This window comes from Heterodontus francisci, chromosome 28 (genome assembly GCF_036365525.1).
Source record: "Heterodontus francisci isolate sHetFra1 chromosome 28, sHetFra1.hap1, whole genome shotgun sequence".
In the NCBI taxonomy this organism is placed as follows: Eukaryota; Metazoa; Chordata; class Chondrichthyes; order Heterodontiformes; family Heterodontidae; genus Heterodontus; species Heterodontus francisci.
This window is the reverse complement of record NC_090398.1, coordinates 15940968-15957597: the sequence shown is the minus strand read 5'-3', so window position 1 is coordinate 15957597 and position 16630 is coordinate 15940968. Positions and strand designations below refer to the sequence as shown.

The window sequence follows — 16630 nt, the reverse complement described above, 5'->3', positions numbered from 1 at the left end:
CCTCGGGACCCTATGAGCTGCAGGTCCCTCAGCGCGCCCTTCTTCTCTTTGTACGCCTGCCACAGAGCCGGGTCCGCGACGGCATGACCGAGGCGGGACTCCAAGTCGAGCACCTCCCTCTCAAGGCGCCCGATCTCGGCTTCCCGCCTCTTGGTCGACCCCTTCGCGTACTCCTGACAGAAGACGCGGATGTGAGTCTTGCCCACATCCCACCATAGCCTAAAGGAGGGGAAGCCCCCCTGCTTCCTTCTCCAGTCGGCCCAGAATCGACAGAACGAGTCCCGAAATCGCACGTCCTCCAGCAGCTGGTTGTTAAAGTGCCAGTACGCGGACCCCGCCCGCGTGCGGAGCAGAGTGAACTCCGCCCACACCAGGCGGTGGTCCGAGCACGGCACCAGCCGCATGGAGGCCGCCGAAACGCGGGAGACGTACGCCTGCGAAATGTAGAGGCGGTCGATTCGCGACCCCCCTCCTCCAGACCTCCACCTGAAGGCGCTGGAGTCGGGATGGAGATTCCGCCAGACGTCCACCAAGTTAAGGGAGCTGATCAGTCCCCTCAACCTCTCCACTGACGCTTGGCCGCGCTGGGGACCGGAGCGATCCCCCACCTCGAGGGTGCAGTTAAAATCCCTCCCGAGGATGATACACTCGCCGCTATCGATGGAGCTCAAGAGAGCGGACACTTCTTCAAAGAAGCGCGCTTGCAACGCGCCGGGCCTTGGCGCGTACACGTTCACAAAGTGGAGCGGCACGCTACCCAGGCGAACGGCGAGGTGGAGCAAGCGGCCCGGCACTAGCTCCTTGACCCCCAAGATCTCCGGCTGAAAAGTCGGGGCCAACAAGATAGCCACCCCACTAGAAATAGGGGTGAGGTGACTCATGTAGACCCCACCCTGCCACTCCAGGAGCCAGGTGGCTTCGTCTCCCGGAACGGTGTGGGTTTCCTGCAGAAAGCTCACCGCGTATCTCCCTTCCCTAAGGACTGAGAGATTGTGAAATCTGCGGTGAGCCCCTCTGCTGCCGTTGATGTTGAGGCTGGCTATGGTTATCTTCATGTCAAAGGTACTTAAAACCCGTCACCAACAGCTCACTGTGAGGAGGGAGTGGAAGTGCACCTGGCCCTCCACACCCCCAGCAACCCATTGAGGAACACATTAAAACGGCGCCTCTCAACAGTTTCACGTCCGCGCGCTTGCCCGCTATCTTAAGGGCGGCACGGACGGACTGGATGATCAGCGCCAGATTCGACCAACGGTCGAGGGCCAGCTGAACTTTATTGCGGCAACCTCTGCAAGCCGCGAGGAAATCCCGGAGTTCCGGCGTGGGGATGAGAGGAGATTCGGTGGGAGGCACGAGGGACTCCACCACCTCACTGGCGATGGAATCAAGATCATCCTCCGTGCCCCGCACCGAATCCCCATCCTCCTCCGGGTCGTCACCGCCAGCGGCCGACACATCCACCACACACTGTGGGGCGGACGTCCCGGCCGCGCCAGCTGGTCCCGCCTCCGTCACGATCCCACCCCCAGGATCGATGGCGGAGGAGTCCTCTCTGGGTTCTATTGTGAAACTGGAGCCTGTAGGCACCAGCGATTCAGGACCCCCCTCCACCTCCATCCCCAGGCCAATGACTGGTCCAGGGGAGACAGAAGTTCCGGACTCCCGGAAACCAGCCGGAGCCGAGACTGGAGGCGGCGAGAGGAGGCCATCTCCCGCTCCGCCAGCACCCACAGGCCCAGCAGATGGGGCAGCATTCTCAGTTATAACTGGGTCGGGTGTCTCCTGGTTGGTGGTGGACTCCGGCTGGGAGGCCCGACCCTCTGGGGCCTCGCCCTCCCCTTCATTCAGGGCACCCGACCCAGTAGCAGTGGCGGAATGGGCGGTTTCCCCAGGCTCCCCCACCACAAGCAGGGCCCCACTTACTCCTTCAGGAGGGGCCTCATGTACCGGGGCCATCCCCTCCCCTCTATCCTGAGGAATAGCGTGCTCCTGCCCGGACTTTGCAGCCTTGGTGGTGGCGGTAGGGGGAACCTGAGGACCAGAAACAGGAGGCAGCTCCCCTCCAACAGATGGGCCCTGCACCTCAGGGCCCTGTGTTATTTCTGTGGAGGGGTGCCTTCTCCTCTTTTTCGCACTTGGGCGCGGAGACTCAGAGACCTCCATGTCATCAGAGGCCTCCGCCTCCGCACCCTTTTTTCCCTTTTTAGTCACCCTGGGCCTGAGCCCAGCCCTGGGACAGGTGGATTCCATGGGAATGGGCTTTGGGCTGAGCTCAGGCTCGGGTTGAGTCAAAGTGTCCAGGGGACGCGCCTCATGATGTTTCTTTTTTCCCCGCGTCTTCCTTCCGCTCGGACGGACGCTCCCCTCCCCGCCAGAGGCTGTGAAAACCACAGCCTCCGGAACCGACTGAGCGGTGTCTGTTGGATCTGCGGGGGGAGTGGGAGGAGGTGCTGTGGAACCACTCTGGGCCGCCGAGGTGGAGCTAGCGGCCGGGAGGTTGGGGCAGTTCTTACGAACATGCCCCACCCCCTTGCAGACGTGGCACCGCGCTCCATCCGAGGTCCAGAATACGCGGTAGGCCGTCCCCTGAAACTCTATACTGAAGTGGCCCTCCAAGACCTCCTCCCGCGCCAGCTGCATGAATAGCTGGCGGCGGAAGGAGTAGACATGTCGGAGGCTGTGCTCCCGAAGACCAAGCGGGACTGGGGTGATCCCTGACCTCACCTCCCCCAGATGGTGTAGATGGGGGAGGAGGAGCTCATCAGGAATGAAGGGTGGGACGTTCGACAAGGTTACCCGATGTGCAGTGGCCCTCAGAGAGTCCACTGGCAGGAAAATCCCACCCACTGTGAGCCCCGTACTTAGGGCGAGGGACACAGCCCGCTCGGTCTTCAGGAAGAACACAGCCTTCCCATACATCTTTGAGGCTGCAACAATGGCCGAGGGGCCGACAACCACGGCCATTGCCTTAATACAAGCCTCAATAGTCATATTAGGATGGGTGTAACTCTTCACCCCATGCTTTGATGTTAAGATTTTAAATGGTGACGGGGCCACAGGAGCAGCTGTCGCAGCTGCTGCAGCATAGGAGGGCCCCGCCACCGGAGAGGACTGAGAAGTCATGGGGTGGAAGAGTTACAGGCACTTTGCTGAGAGAAAAAAAAAAGAAAAGAGCAAATACAATAAATCAAAAATGTAACACTTAAAGGATGTAGCACAGGGGAAGAGGCTGAGGGAGAGGAAGGCCAAGAGGAATCAGTCTTTGTTAGTATTGCACAAGTCTTGTAGCTGGTCTTCCAGTTGGGAGGGTGGGGTGATGTCTTCACCTGGGTCAGCTGTAAGCTGCCCAGGCACACGCCTCCTTCGATGTTCAGATAATAAGTCTCTTCACCTGGGCAGCTCCAGCTGTCCCAGGCTTTATAGTTGGGGTGGGGAGGGAGCTCCCTATCCAAAGATGTTAAACACAGGAGCTCCCTATTGAACAATACAGCCCCACCCAAGGTCTTCAGGTCTCTTCTTTCCCCACCCCCAACAATCAATGAAAAAGACTTTCAGTACCAAGCAAACTCACAAAAAGAGCTTCCAGTTCTTCCAGTTCTCTGCCTTCCTTCCTTTGTTGAAAATGTGGAAAAACCCTTCTTTCAGTCTCAGTCTCTCCCTCTTGCAGCAGTCACACAGCCTGCAGCCTCCAACCTGTCCACACAGCCACAGTCAGCTGCACCTCGTTGATGCACTCAGGCTCCCAAATCAGAGAGCAGCCAATCCCAGTGCTGTACCTGTCCTGGGAGTGTTTGATGGGGACAGTGTCGAGGGAGCTTTACTCTGTATCTAACCCCGTACTGTACCTGCCCTGGGAGTGTTTGATGGGGACAGTGTAGAGGGAGCTTTGCTCTGTATCTAACTCCGTACTGTACCTGTCCTGGGAGTGTTTGATGGGGACAGTGTAGAGGGAGCTTTACTCTGTATCTAACCCCGTACTGTACCTATCCTGGGAGTGTTTGATGGGGACAGTGTAGAGGGAGCTTCACTCTGTATCTAACCCCGTACTGTACCTGTCCTGGGAGTGTTTGATGGGGACAGTGTCGAGGGAGCTTTACTCTGTATCTAACCCCGTTTTTTTTTTTTTTTTTTACAAGGTGACCTTTATACCCCAGGCCCCTTTTATATTTTTCACATCGAGGGGGCCTTTATCCCTCAGGCCCCCTTTATGTACATATTTACAGTTTTAAAATAACTTTATTAAAACAGATAAATAAACAAAAAAAAAACTCAAATTAAAATGCCATTCTCGGCGTCGACGATGCACTCCAGTCCCTGCGGTGCCCACCGGTCGCGGAAGGCCTCAAGCGTACCGGCGGACACCGCATGCTCCTTTTCCAGGGACACCCGGGCGCGAACGTAACCGCGGAAGAGGGGCAGGCAATCGGGGAGGACGGAACCCCCGACGGCCCGCAACCTGGACCTGTGAATTGCCACCTTGGCCAGGCCCAGGAGCAGACCGACGAGGAGATCCTCCTCCCGGCCCAAGCCCCTCCGCACCGGGTGCCCAAAGATCAGGAGCGTGGGACTGAAGTGCAGCCAGAATTTGAGGAGCAGCCCCTTCAGATACTCAAATAGGGGCTGCAACCTCGCACACTCCATATAAATGTGGAACACGGACTCGTCCAGGCCGCAGAAAGTACAGGTGTCCTGGGAGTCCGTGAACCTACTTAAAAGCCTATTTTTTTTTTTTTTTTTTTTTTTCTTTTTTTTTTCCGAGGGGGCCTTTATTCCTCAGGCCCCCTTTATATACACACTTATATTTTTAAAATAACTTTATTAAAACCAGATAAATAAACAAAAAAAAAAAAAAAAAAAAAAAAAAAAAACTCAAATTAAAATGCCATTCTCGGCGTCGACAATGCACTCCAGTCCCTGCGGTGCCCACCGGTCGCGGAAGGCCTCAAGCGTACCGGCGGACACCGCATGCTCCTTTTCCAGGGACACCCGGGCGCGAACGTAACCGCGGAAGAGGGGCAGGCAATCGGGGAGGACGGACCCCCCGACGGCCCGCAACCTGGACCTGTGAATTGCCACCTTGGCCAGGCCCAGGAGCAGACCGACGAGGAGATCCTCCTCCCGGCCCAAGCCCCTCCGCACCGGGTGCCCAAAGATCAGGAGCGTGGGACTGAAGTGCAGCCAGAATTTGAGGAGCAGCCCCTTCAGATACTCAAATAGGGGCTGCAACCTCGCACACTCCGTATAAATGTGGAACACGGACTCGTCCAGGCCGCAGAAAGTACAGCTGGCCTGGGAGTCCGTGAACCTACTTAAAAGCCTATTGCACGGGACTGCTCTGTGCAGCACCCTCCACCCCAGGTCCCCGATGTAAAGGGGGAAGACTCCCGCGTAGAGAGACCTCCATCGGGGTTTCCCCTCGCCGCCAGTTGGCAACGCGGACCGCCAGGGCGTGTCCGGCCGGCTGACGAGGGCGAGGAAGTGGAAAGTGTGCAGGAGCAGCCCGTACAGGAAACCCCTCCGCGCCGATTGGAATGGCACGGAGGGCATTCCCGAGAGGCGGCTCGGGTTGTGCGGGACCGGCTCCCGAGGAGGGTTTCGGGGCCTGGGTCCGATGAGCAGTTCCGGCCCAGCGGGGGTCAGCTCGGCCGGGATCGCTCCGCACTCCCGAGCCCCCTCGCCACCCGCAGTGAGGGGCGTCCCGGGGGTTTCGGCTACTCCTCCGCCCGCCGGACCGTCCCCGGAGTCGGCCGCCCGGACAGCCGAGGCGCTCTCCTCCGCCGGCGGGGGAGCGCCCTGACTGGAGGCGACCATGTTCCAGACTCGGAAAAGATCCCGGTAAAAGACAGGCAACTCCCTCAGAGAGGCGCGGCTAATGGACTCCACCGGGAGCTGCGTGTCGTCTTGAAGGCAGTGACACTGGCGGAAAAAATACGTCGCCAGCGCACACCATCTGGGAGGACGCTCGACGTACAGGTATCTCTGCAGGGTCCGAAGGCGGAGAGTCGCAGCCTGGGTGCGGACGCACACCAGCGACTGACCGCCCTCCTCGATCGGGAGACTCAGGACCGCGGCAGAGACCCAGTGTTTCCTCTTGCCCCAGAAGAAATCGACGAGTTTCTTCTGGATCTTGGTGGCAAATACAGGGGGCGGGGCCAAAGTGACCAACCGGTACCACAGCATGGAGGCCACCAGTTGGTTTATGACCAACGCTCGGCCCCTGTAGGAAAGCACTCGGAGCAGTCCTGTCCAGCGCCCCAGCCGAGCGGTGACTTTCGCCTCCAACTCCTGCCAGTTTGCCGGCCAGGCTTCCTCAGCGGGGCTAAGGTGGACTCCCAGATAGAGGAGGTGCGTGGTGCTCCACGCAAAAGGTGTCATCTCCTCCGGCAGGGAGTCCACCCGCCACTGACCAACCAGGAGTCCGGAACATTTCTCCCAATTGATCCTCGCGGAGGACGCGGCAGAAAAGGTCTGCTGGCAGTCGCGCATCCTCCGCAAGTCAACGGGATCTGTGATTGCGAGGAGCACGTCGTCGGCGTAAGCCGAGAGGACGACCCGCATGGCCGGCTCGCGCAGAGCCAATCCCGTCAACCTCCTGCGAAGCAGGCACAGGAAGGGCTCCACGCAGATGGTATACAATTGGCCGGACATGGGGCACCCCTGACGCACTCCTCTCCCAAATCGAAGGGGCGCCGTCAAGGACCCGTTAACTTTGACTAGACACTCTGCGGCGGCGTATAAAAGTCGGACCCGGGCCACGAAATGCGGCCCGAGTCCGAAAGCGCGCAGAGTCCCGAAAAGGTAATCGTGATCCACCCTGTCGAACGCCTTCTCCTAATCGAGGGAGAGAAAGGCGACCGACTGACCAGTCCTCTGGGAAAGATGGATCAGGTCCCGGACCAGGTGGATGTTGTCCTGGATGGACCGGCCCGGGACCGTGTAGGACTGGTCGGGGTGGATCATGTGGGCCAGCACGGAGCCCAGGCGGGTAGACATAGCCCGGGCAAAGATCTTATAATCCGTGCTGAGGAGGGAGACCGGACGCCAGTTTTTAAGCAGGCGGAGATCGCCCCTCTTCGGCAGCAGGACGATGACCGCCCTGCGCCACGAGAGGGGCATCTCCCCGGTCGCCAGGCTTTCCCCCAGGACCCGCGCGTAATCGTCCCCCAGGACGTCCCAGAACGCCCTGAGGAACTCCACGGTCAACCCATCCAGCCCTGGGGATTTGCCCCTCGAGAGCTGGTGGAGGGCGCCAGTCAGCTCCGCCAACGTGAGCGGAGCCTCCAATCCTTCGGCGCCCTCCGGGCTGACCTGCGGCAGGTCCTCCCACAAAACTCTGCGCGCATCCTCGCTGGACGGATCCGGAGAGAACAACGCACTGTAATACGTCCGGACCAGGAGGCCCATTCCCTCCGGATCCGTGATGGAGGATCCGTCGTCGGCCAGCAGCTCGACGAGCTGCTTACGGACCCCCCGCCATTTTTCCAGCGAGTAGAAGAAGGGTGAGGCGCGGTCCAAATCTTCCAGGATCTGGATCCGCGACCTCACGTACGCGCCTCGGGACCCTATGAGCTGCAGGTTCCTCAGCGCGCCCTTCTTCTCTTTGTACGCCTGCCACAGGGCCGGGTCCGCGACGGCATGACCGAGGCGGGATTCCAAGTCGAGCACCTCCCTCTCAAGGCGCCCGATCTCGGCTTCCCGCCTCTTGGTCGACCCCTTCGCGTACTCCTGACAGAAGACGCGGATGTGAGTCTTGCCCACATCCCACCATAGCCTCAAGGAGGGGAAGCCCCCCTGCTTCCTTCTCCAGTCGGCCCAGAATCGACAGAACGAGTCCCGAAATCGCACGTCCTCCAGCAGCCGGTTGTTAAAGTGCCAGTACGCGGACCCCGCCCGCGTGCGGAGCGGAGTGAACTCCGCCCACACCAGGCGGTGGTCCGAGCACGGCACCAGCCGCATGGAGGCCGCCGAAACGCGGGAGACGTACGCCTGCGAAATGTAGAGGCGGTCGATTCGCGACCCCCCTCCTCCAGACCTCCATGTGAAGGCGCTGGAGTCGGGATGGAGATTCCGCCAGACGTCCACCAAGTTAAGGGAGCTGATCAGTCCCCTCAACTTCTCCACCGACGCTTGGCCGCGCTGGGGACCGGAGCGATCCCCCACCTCGAGGGTGCAGTTAAAATCCCCCCCGAGGATGATGCACTCGCCGCTATCGATGGAGCTCAAGAGAGCGGACACTTCTTCAAAGAAGCGCGCTTGCAAAGCGCCGGGCCTGGGCGCGTACACGTTCACAAAGTGGAGCGGCACGCTACCCAGGCGAACGGCGAGGTGGAGCAAGCGGCCCGGCACTAGCTCCTTGACCCCCAAGATCTCCGGCTGAAAAGTCGGGGCCAACAAGATAGCCACCCCACTAGAAATAGGGGTGAGGTGACTCATGTAGACCCCACCCTGCCACTCCAGGAGCCAGGTGGCTTCGTCTCCCGGAACGGTGTGGGTTTCCTGCAGAAAGCTCACCGCGTATCTCCCTTCCCTAAGGACTGAGAGATTGTGAAATCTGCGGTGAGCCCCTCTGCTGCCGTTGATGTTGAGGCTGGCTATGGTTATCTTCATGTCAAAGGTACTTAAAACCCGTCACCAACAGCTCACTGTGAGGAGGGAGTGGAAGTGCACCTGGCCCTCCACTCCCCCAGCAACCCATTGAGGAACACATTAAAACGGCGCCTCTCAACCAGTTTCACGTCCGCGCGCTTGCCCGCTATCTTAAGGGCGGCACGGACGGACTGGATGATCAGCGCCAGATTCGACCAACGGTCGAGGGCCAGCTGAACTTTATTGCGGCAACCCCTGCAAGCCGCGAGGAAATCCCGGAGTTCCGCCGTGGGGATGAGAGGAGATTCGGTGGGAGGCACGAGGGACTCCACCACCTCACTGGCGATGGAATCAAGATCATCCTCCGTGCCCCGCACCGAATCCCCATCCTCCTCCGGGTCGTCACCGCCAGCGGCCAACACATCCACCACACACTGTGGGGCGGACGTCCCGGCCGCGCCAGCTGGTCCCGCCTCCGTCACGATCCCACCCCCAGGATCGATGGCGGAGGAGTCCTCTCTGGGTTCTATTGTGAAACTGGAGCCTGTAGGCACCAGCGGTTCAGGACCCCCCTCCACCTCCATCCCCAGGCCAATGACTGGTCCAGGGGAGACAGAAGTTCCGGACTCCGGGAAACCAGCCGGAGCCGAGACTGGAGGCGGCGAGAGGAGGCCATCTCCCGCTCCGCCAGCACCCACAGGCCCAGCAGATGGGGCAGCATTCTCAGTTATAACTGGGTCGGGTGTCTCCTGGTTGGTGGTGGACTCCGGCTGGGAGGCCCGACCCTCTGGGGCCTCGCCCTCCCCTTCATTCAGGACACCCGACCCAGTCGCAGTGGCGGAATGGGCGGTTTCCCCAGGCTCCCCCACCACAAGCAGGGCCCCACTTACTCCTTCAGGAGGGGCCTCACGTACCGGGGCCATCCCCTCCCCTCCATCCTGAGGAATAGGGAGCACCTGCCTGGACTTTGCAGCCTTGGTGGTGGCGGTAGGGGGCACCTGAGGACCAGAAACAGGAGGCAGCTCCCCTCCAACAGATGGGCCCTGCACCTCAGGGCCCTGTGTTATTTCTGTGGAGGGGTGCCTTCTCCTCTTTTTCGCACTTGGGCGCGGAGACTCAGAGACCTCCATGTCATCAGAGGCCTCCGCCTCCGCACCCTTTTTTCCTTTTTTAGTCACCCTGGGCCTGAGCCCAGCCCTGGGACAGGTGGATTCCATGGGAATGGGCTTTGGGCTGAGCTCAGGCTCGGGTTGGGTCAAAGTGTCCAGGGGACGCGCCTCACGATGTTTCTTTTTTCCCCGCGTCTTCCTTCCGCTCGGACGGACGCTCCCCTCCCCGCCAGAGGCTGTGAAAACCACAGCCTCCGGAACCGACTGAGCGGTGTCTGTTGGATGTGCGGGGGGAGTGGGAGGAGGTGCTGTGGAACCACTCTGGGCCGCCGAGGTGGAGCTGGCGGCCGGGAGGTTGGGGCAGTTCTTCCGAACATGCCCCACCCCCTTGCAGACGTGGCACCGCGCCCCGTCCGAGGTCCAAAAGACGCGGTAGGCCGTCCCCTGGAACTCCACATTAAATTGGCCCTCCGTGTCCTCCTCCCGCGCCAGCTGCATAAATAACTGGCGGCGGAAGGAGTAGACATGTTGGAGGCTGTGCTCCCGAAGACCAAGCCGGACTGGGGTGATCCCCGACCTCACCTCCCCCAGATGGTGCAGGTGGGGGAGGAGGAGCTCACTGGGAATGAAGGGTGGGACGTTGGACAACATTATCCGATGCGCAGTGGCCCCCAGAGGGTCCACTGGCAGGAAGGTCCCCCCCACAGTGAGCCCTTTACTCAGGGCCAGGGACACCGCCCGCTCGGTCTTCAAAAAGAACACAGCCTTCCCATACATCTTTGAGGCCGCAACAATGGCCGAGGGGCCGACAACCACGGCCATTGCCTTAACACAGGCCTCAATAGACATGTTGGGGTGGGGATAGCTCTTCACCCCATGGCTGCATGTCAATAATTTAAAGGGTGACGGGGCCACGTGGGCAGCCACAGAAGCTGCAGCTGCGTAGGTAGTAGAGGGCCCCGCCACCGGTGATGAAGGGCTTGCCATGGGTCCAAGAGCTAAACCCACCCCAAATTGTGGACTTGCACACTAAATAACAGATTCACAGAAAAATTTGAAAAGACAAACAAACAAACAACAGGTTAGTGGAGAGGCTGAGGTAAGAGAGGAGAGGTAAAGACAGGCTGGAAGGGATGACTTGCTTTCTGGAGGTGGTGCTCACAGTACACTTAAAACAGTCTTTGAAGTTGGTCTTCCGGTCTTCTGGTTGGGGGAGTCGTCTTCACCTGGGTCAGCTGAAGCTGCCCAGGCACTATCTATCCCCTTCCGTCTGTTTAGCTGGGCAGCTTCAGCTGACCCAGGCTTGGCAATTGGGGTGGGGAGGGAGCTTCCCTGTGTGCTTTTGCAGCAGCACAGATTCCTGTTGAATTGGCAGCCCCACCCCTTGTTGTTCCAGCCACTTGTTCCTCCCCCAACAGTCCAAAGTAAATTACTGGTGTTCAGCACCCACCTCCAGACAAAGCCTTGTTTCCACAAAATGTCCCTTTCTTCTCTTTAATGGAGACTGTTGTTGGAGTTTTCCACTGCTTGTTGGTAGCTGCTCTCCCTTGCTCAGTGCAGCTCCTCTCTCCACCTCTGCAACCTCCAACTGCCACCAGCACTCTCAGCTGCACCTCATTGAGGCTCTCAACACTCAGGCTCCCAAATCAGAGAGCAGCCAATCCCAGTGCTGTATCTGTCCTGGGAGTGTTTGATGAATACTCTGCATCCGGGCCTGTGTAGGCCCCTGAATATTTTTGTCTCCAGGTCCCACTCAACGCCTGTAAAATTTTGTCCTGTTCACTGCAGGGAACGATCCTGGGTTGTACTTCTGTGTAACAGGCAGTTACAGGATTTTGGTGGGACTACACCTGGAGCACTGGGTATAGTTTTGATCTCAGTACCTGAGGAAGGATGCACTTGCTCTGGAGGGGGTGCAATGATGGTTCACTAGACTGATTCCCGGGATGAGAGGGCTGTCCTATGTGGAGAGATTGAGTAGAATGGGTCAGTATTCTCTGGATCTTTCCTCTTTGCCTCACAGGAGAAGAAGGAATTTACTCCGATTTGAACGATCTGACCTCTGGAATGCAACCTATCCCTCAAGAGCAGGCCGAAGCTGGGACCAAAGGCGGATGGAAGGAGGCCGGGCCTAGCGGCTCCTCAGACCTGAGCGAGGAGGCCAAGGCTGGACCGAGTTCTGGCCCAAGCCTGCGGAGTCAGGCCAAGGCTGGCCCTAGATCCCCTGAGGAGGCGACAAGTCAGGAACCGAAATACACCTCGCTGAAGGAACAATCTCAGGATGAGGGTGATCAATGTCTCAGACCACAGGGCTCTGAGAGTCAAGGTGTGGCCACTTATTCAGCAGCGGCTGAAGAAGTGACAATTCAGGCATCACCATAAGGCAGCAAGCAGGGATTCAGAAGTGAGACAATTAGAATAAAACCCGGGTATCTGTTATTCTATATATAAACCACCCTGAACCCCTCTATTAGATTCCAGTCTGTAACTCACTCCCGGGTATCTGTTATTCTATATATAAACCACCCTGAACCCCTCGATTAGATTCCAGTCTGTAACTCACTCCCGGGTATCTGTTATTCTATATATAAACCACCCTGAACCCCTCGATTAGATTCCAGTCTGTAACTCACTCCCGGGTATCTGTTATTCTATATATAAACCACCCTGAACTCCTCGATTAGATTCCAGTCTGTAACTCACTCCCGGGTATCTGTTATTCTAGATATAAACCATCCCAGACCCCTCGACTCGATTCCAGTCTGTAACTCACTCCCGGGTATCTCTTATTCTATATATAAACCACCCTGAACCCCTCGATTAGATTCCAGTCTGTAACTCACTCCCGGGTATCTGTTATTCTATATATAAACCACCCTGAACCCCTCGATTAGATTCCAGTCTGTAACTCACTCCCGGGTATCTGTTATTCTATATATAAACCACCCTGAACCCCTCGATTAGATTCCAGTCTGTAACTCACTCCCGGGTATCTCTTATTCTATATATAAACCACCCTGAACCCCTCGATTAGATTCCAGTCTGTAACTCACTCCCGGGTATCTGTTATTCTATATATAAACCACCCTGAACTCCTCGATTAGATTCCAGCCTGTAACTCACTCCCGGGTATCTGTTATTCTATATATAAACCACTCTGAACCCCTCGATTAGATTCCAGTCTGTAACTCACTCCCGGGTATCTGTTATTCTATATATAAACCATCCCAGACCCCTCGACTCGATTCCAGTCTGTAACTCACTCCCGGGTATCTGTTATTCTATATATAAACCATCCAAGACCCCTCGTTTAGATTCCAGTCTGTAACTCACTCCCGGGTATCTGTTATTCTATATATAAACCACCCTGAACCCCTCGATTAGATTCCAGCCTGTAACTCACTCCCGGGTATCTGTTATTCTATATATAAACCACCCTGAACCCCTCGATTAGATTCCAGTCTGTAACTCACTCCCGGGTATCTCTTATTCTATATATAAACCACCCTGAACCCCTCGATTAGATTCCAGTCTGTAACTCACTCCCGGGTATCTGTTATTCTATATATAAACCACCCTGAACTCCTCGATTAGATTCCAGCCTGTAACTCACTCCCGGGTATCTGTTATTCTATATATAAACCACTCTGAACCCCTCGATTAGATTCCAGTCTGTAACTCACTCCCGGGTATCTGTTATTCTATATATAAACCATCCCAGACCCCTCGACTCGATTCCAGTCTGTAACTCACTCCCGGGTATCTGTTATTCTATATATAAACCATCCAAGACCCCTCGTTTAGATTCCAGTCTGTAACTCACTCCCGGGTATCTGTTATTGTATATATAAACCATCCCAGACCCCTCGATTAGATTCCAGTCTGTAACTCACTCCCGGGTATCTGTTATTGTATATATAAACCATCCCAGACCCCTCGATTAGATTCCAGTCTGTAACTCACTCCCGGGTACCTGTTATTGTATATATAAACCATCCCAGACCCCTCGATTAGATTCCAGTCTGTATCTCACTTCTGGGGTATGTACCTCAATATTATTTTGTGCACAGCAAGATCCCAGCAATGCCCTATTCAAGCCAAAACCAGCTAATTTCTACAAAGCTCCTCATTTAGAATTTATTGCAGTTTTGAGTTTATTTTCACGCTGTCAGTCTTTCTCTCACACCCTGTTTTTCTCACCGTATCTCCCTGTTTCTCTCTCTCTCTGTCTTTTTCTCTTTCTGTTTTTCGATGTTGATTCAAATCCCACTTGAGAGATTTGAGCCCCATAATCCAGGTCTGCATTCCCTGTGCCAGTACTGAGGGAGTGCCGCATTGTTGGAGGGTCAGTACTGAGAGAATGCTGCACTGTCGGGGGGGTCAGTACTGAGGGAGTGCCGCATTGTTGGAGGGTCAGTACTGAGAGAATGCTGCACTGTCGGGGGGGTCAGTACTGAGGGAGTGCCGCACTGTTGGAGGGTCAGTACTGAGAGAGTGCCGCACTGTTGGAGGGTCACTACTGAGGGAGTGCTGCACTGTCGGAGGGTCAGTACTGAGAGAGTGCTGCACTGTCGGAGGGTCAGTATTGAGGGAGTGTCGCACTGTCGGAGGGCCAGTACTGAGAGAGTGCCGCACTGTTGGAGGGTCACTACTGAGGGAGTGCCGCACTGTTGGAGGGTCACTACTGAGGGAGTGTCGCACTGTCGGAGGGCCAGTACTGAGGGAGTGCCGCACTGTCGGAGGGTCAGTACAGAGGGAGTGCCGCACTGTCGGAGGGTCAGTACAGAGGGAATGCCGCACTGTCGGAGGGTCAGTACAGAGGGAGTGCCGCACTGTCGGAGGGTCAGTACTGAGGGAGTGCCGCACTGTCGGCGGGTCAGTACTGAGGGAGTGCCGCACTGTCGGCGGGTCAGTACTGAGAGAGTGCCGCTCTGTTGGAGGTGCCGTTTTTCTGATGAGACATTAAACCGAGGCCCCCGTCTACCCTCTCCGGTGGATGTAAAAGATCCCATGGCCACTATTGGAAGAAGGGCCAGTGGGGGGGCTGTGAGGGGGTTGTGGGTGGGAGGGTGAGTTCTCCCTGGTGTCCTGGGGCCAAGATTTATCCCTCAACCAACATCACTGAAAAACAGATGATCTGGGTCATTATCACACGGCTGTGCGTGGGATCTTGCTGTGCACAAAATGGCTGCCCCATTACCTCCATGACAAAGGTGAGCACACTTCAAACAGTCTTTTGTCGGCTGTGTGACTCTTTGGGGTCTGCTGAGGTGGTGAAAGGTGTTGGATTTTGCTCGTATCACAGACAATGTCTTTTATCAATGACATTAAATCGGCTTTCAATCTGCCTGTTTAAATGAGGGACGGAAATCACATTTTATCGTCGTGTCTGCACAGAAATGATGTGAAACACTGGTTCAGCCTCGACGGGAGTATTGTGTCTATTTCTGGGCATCAGACTTTCAGACGATTGTGAAGGGGTGAGAGAGAGAGTGCAGGGGAGATTCCCGAGAATGGATGCAGAGTCGAGGGGCGTCCGTTCCCTGGAGAGGTTGGAGAAGCCGGGGGGGGCTGTTCTCTGCAGAGAAGATTAAGAGGAGATTTGACCGAGGACACCGATTCAAGGTGTTTGGCAAAAGAACCACAGACGACAGGAGGAAAGGCTTTTTCACGTAGCGAGTGGTTCGGATCTGGAATGCACTGCCTGAGAGTGTAGCGGAGGCAGGTTCAATCGAGGCTTTCAAACAAGAATTGGATAATCTGAAGAGAAAAGATAAACAGGGCTATGGGGAAAGTCAAGGGGGTGGGGACCAGCTGAGTTGCTCTTGTGAAGGACTGAAGGGGGGGAGCTGTCCATCAAAGCCATAATTGTCATTGAAACGTTCAACAGCGACGAGAATGACAACACTCCAGTTGAGGTCAGAGCAGTGTTTGATGAAGGGTTCACCATAATCTCCTGGCTTTTGTACGCTGTGCTTCTATTAGTAGATCCCAGGATCCCGTCAGTATTTTTAACAGCCTTTTCAACCTGTCCTGCCTCCGTCGAAGATCTGTGTCTATGAAACCGCCCAGTGCCTCTGCTCCTGCACCCCCTTTACAACTCCGTTCTGCTCGCCTCTCCTCATACTTCCATTTTTAAGATTCTCTTCCTTGTGGACAAACACCTCCCTGACCCTCCCTATCTCTGTAACTTCCTCCAGCCTCTACAACCCTCCCTATCTCTGTAACTACCTCCAGCCCCGACAGCCCTCCCTATCTCTGTAACCTCCTCCAGCTCCTTCAACTCTCCCTATCTCTATAACCTCCTCCAGCCCCTACAACCCTCCTTATCTCTGTAACCACCTCCAGACGCTACAACCCTCCCTATCTCTGTAACCTCCTCCAGCCTCTACAACCCTCCCTATCTCTGTAACCACCTCCAGCCTCTACAACCCTCCCTATCTCTGTAACCTCCTCCAGCCCCTACAACCCTCCCTATCTCTGTAACCTCCTCCAGCCCCGACAACCCTCCCTATCTCTGTAACTTCCTCCAGCCCTACAACCCTCCGAGATCTCTGCTTTCCTCCAATCCCGGCCTCTTGAACATTCCCCGATTTCCATCGCTCCACCATTGGCGGCCGTGCCTTCAGCTGCCTGGGGCCCTGAGCTCTGCAGTTCCCTCCCTAAACCTCTCCACCTCTCTCTCTCTCTCTCTCTCGCTCTCTCTCTCTCTCTCATCCTTTTAGACGCTCCCTCTTTCACCGAGCTTATGGTCACCTGTCCTGAATATCTCCTCGTGTGGCACAGTGTTGAATGCTGCTTGATAACACTCCTGTGAAGGGGTGCGGGATGTTTTACCAATTATTATAAGTTTGCTATTGTGACAGGATTTGCTGAATAAACTCGTGGATGATGAATCTCACTGTGTCAAGCGCCTTTTCGATATGTTAACATCA

The 16630-nt window shown here is 56.4% G+C and overlaps 1 protein-coding gene across 1 annotated transcript in view; it reads left to right on the top strand.

The window, feature by feature from the left end:
• The window catches only part of LOC137385231 (uncharacterized), a 148457-nt gene extending 131866 nt beyond the window's left edge, over nucleotides 1–16591 (top strand). Inside the window, exon 5 of the mRNA XM_068060216.1 lies at nucleotides 11719–16591. Coding sequence (XP_067916317.1) covers nucleotides 11719–12077 — 359 coding nt within the window. The 3' untranslated portion in view covers nucleotides 12078–16591. The remainder of the gene's footprint in view (nucleotides 1–11718) is intronic.
• Nucleotides 16592–16630: the final 39 nt, after the last annotated feature.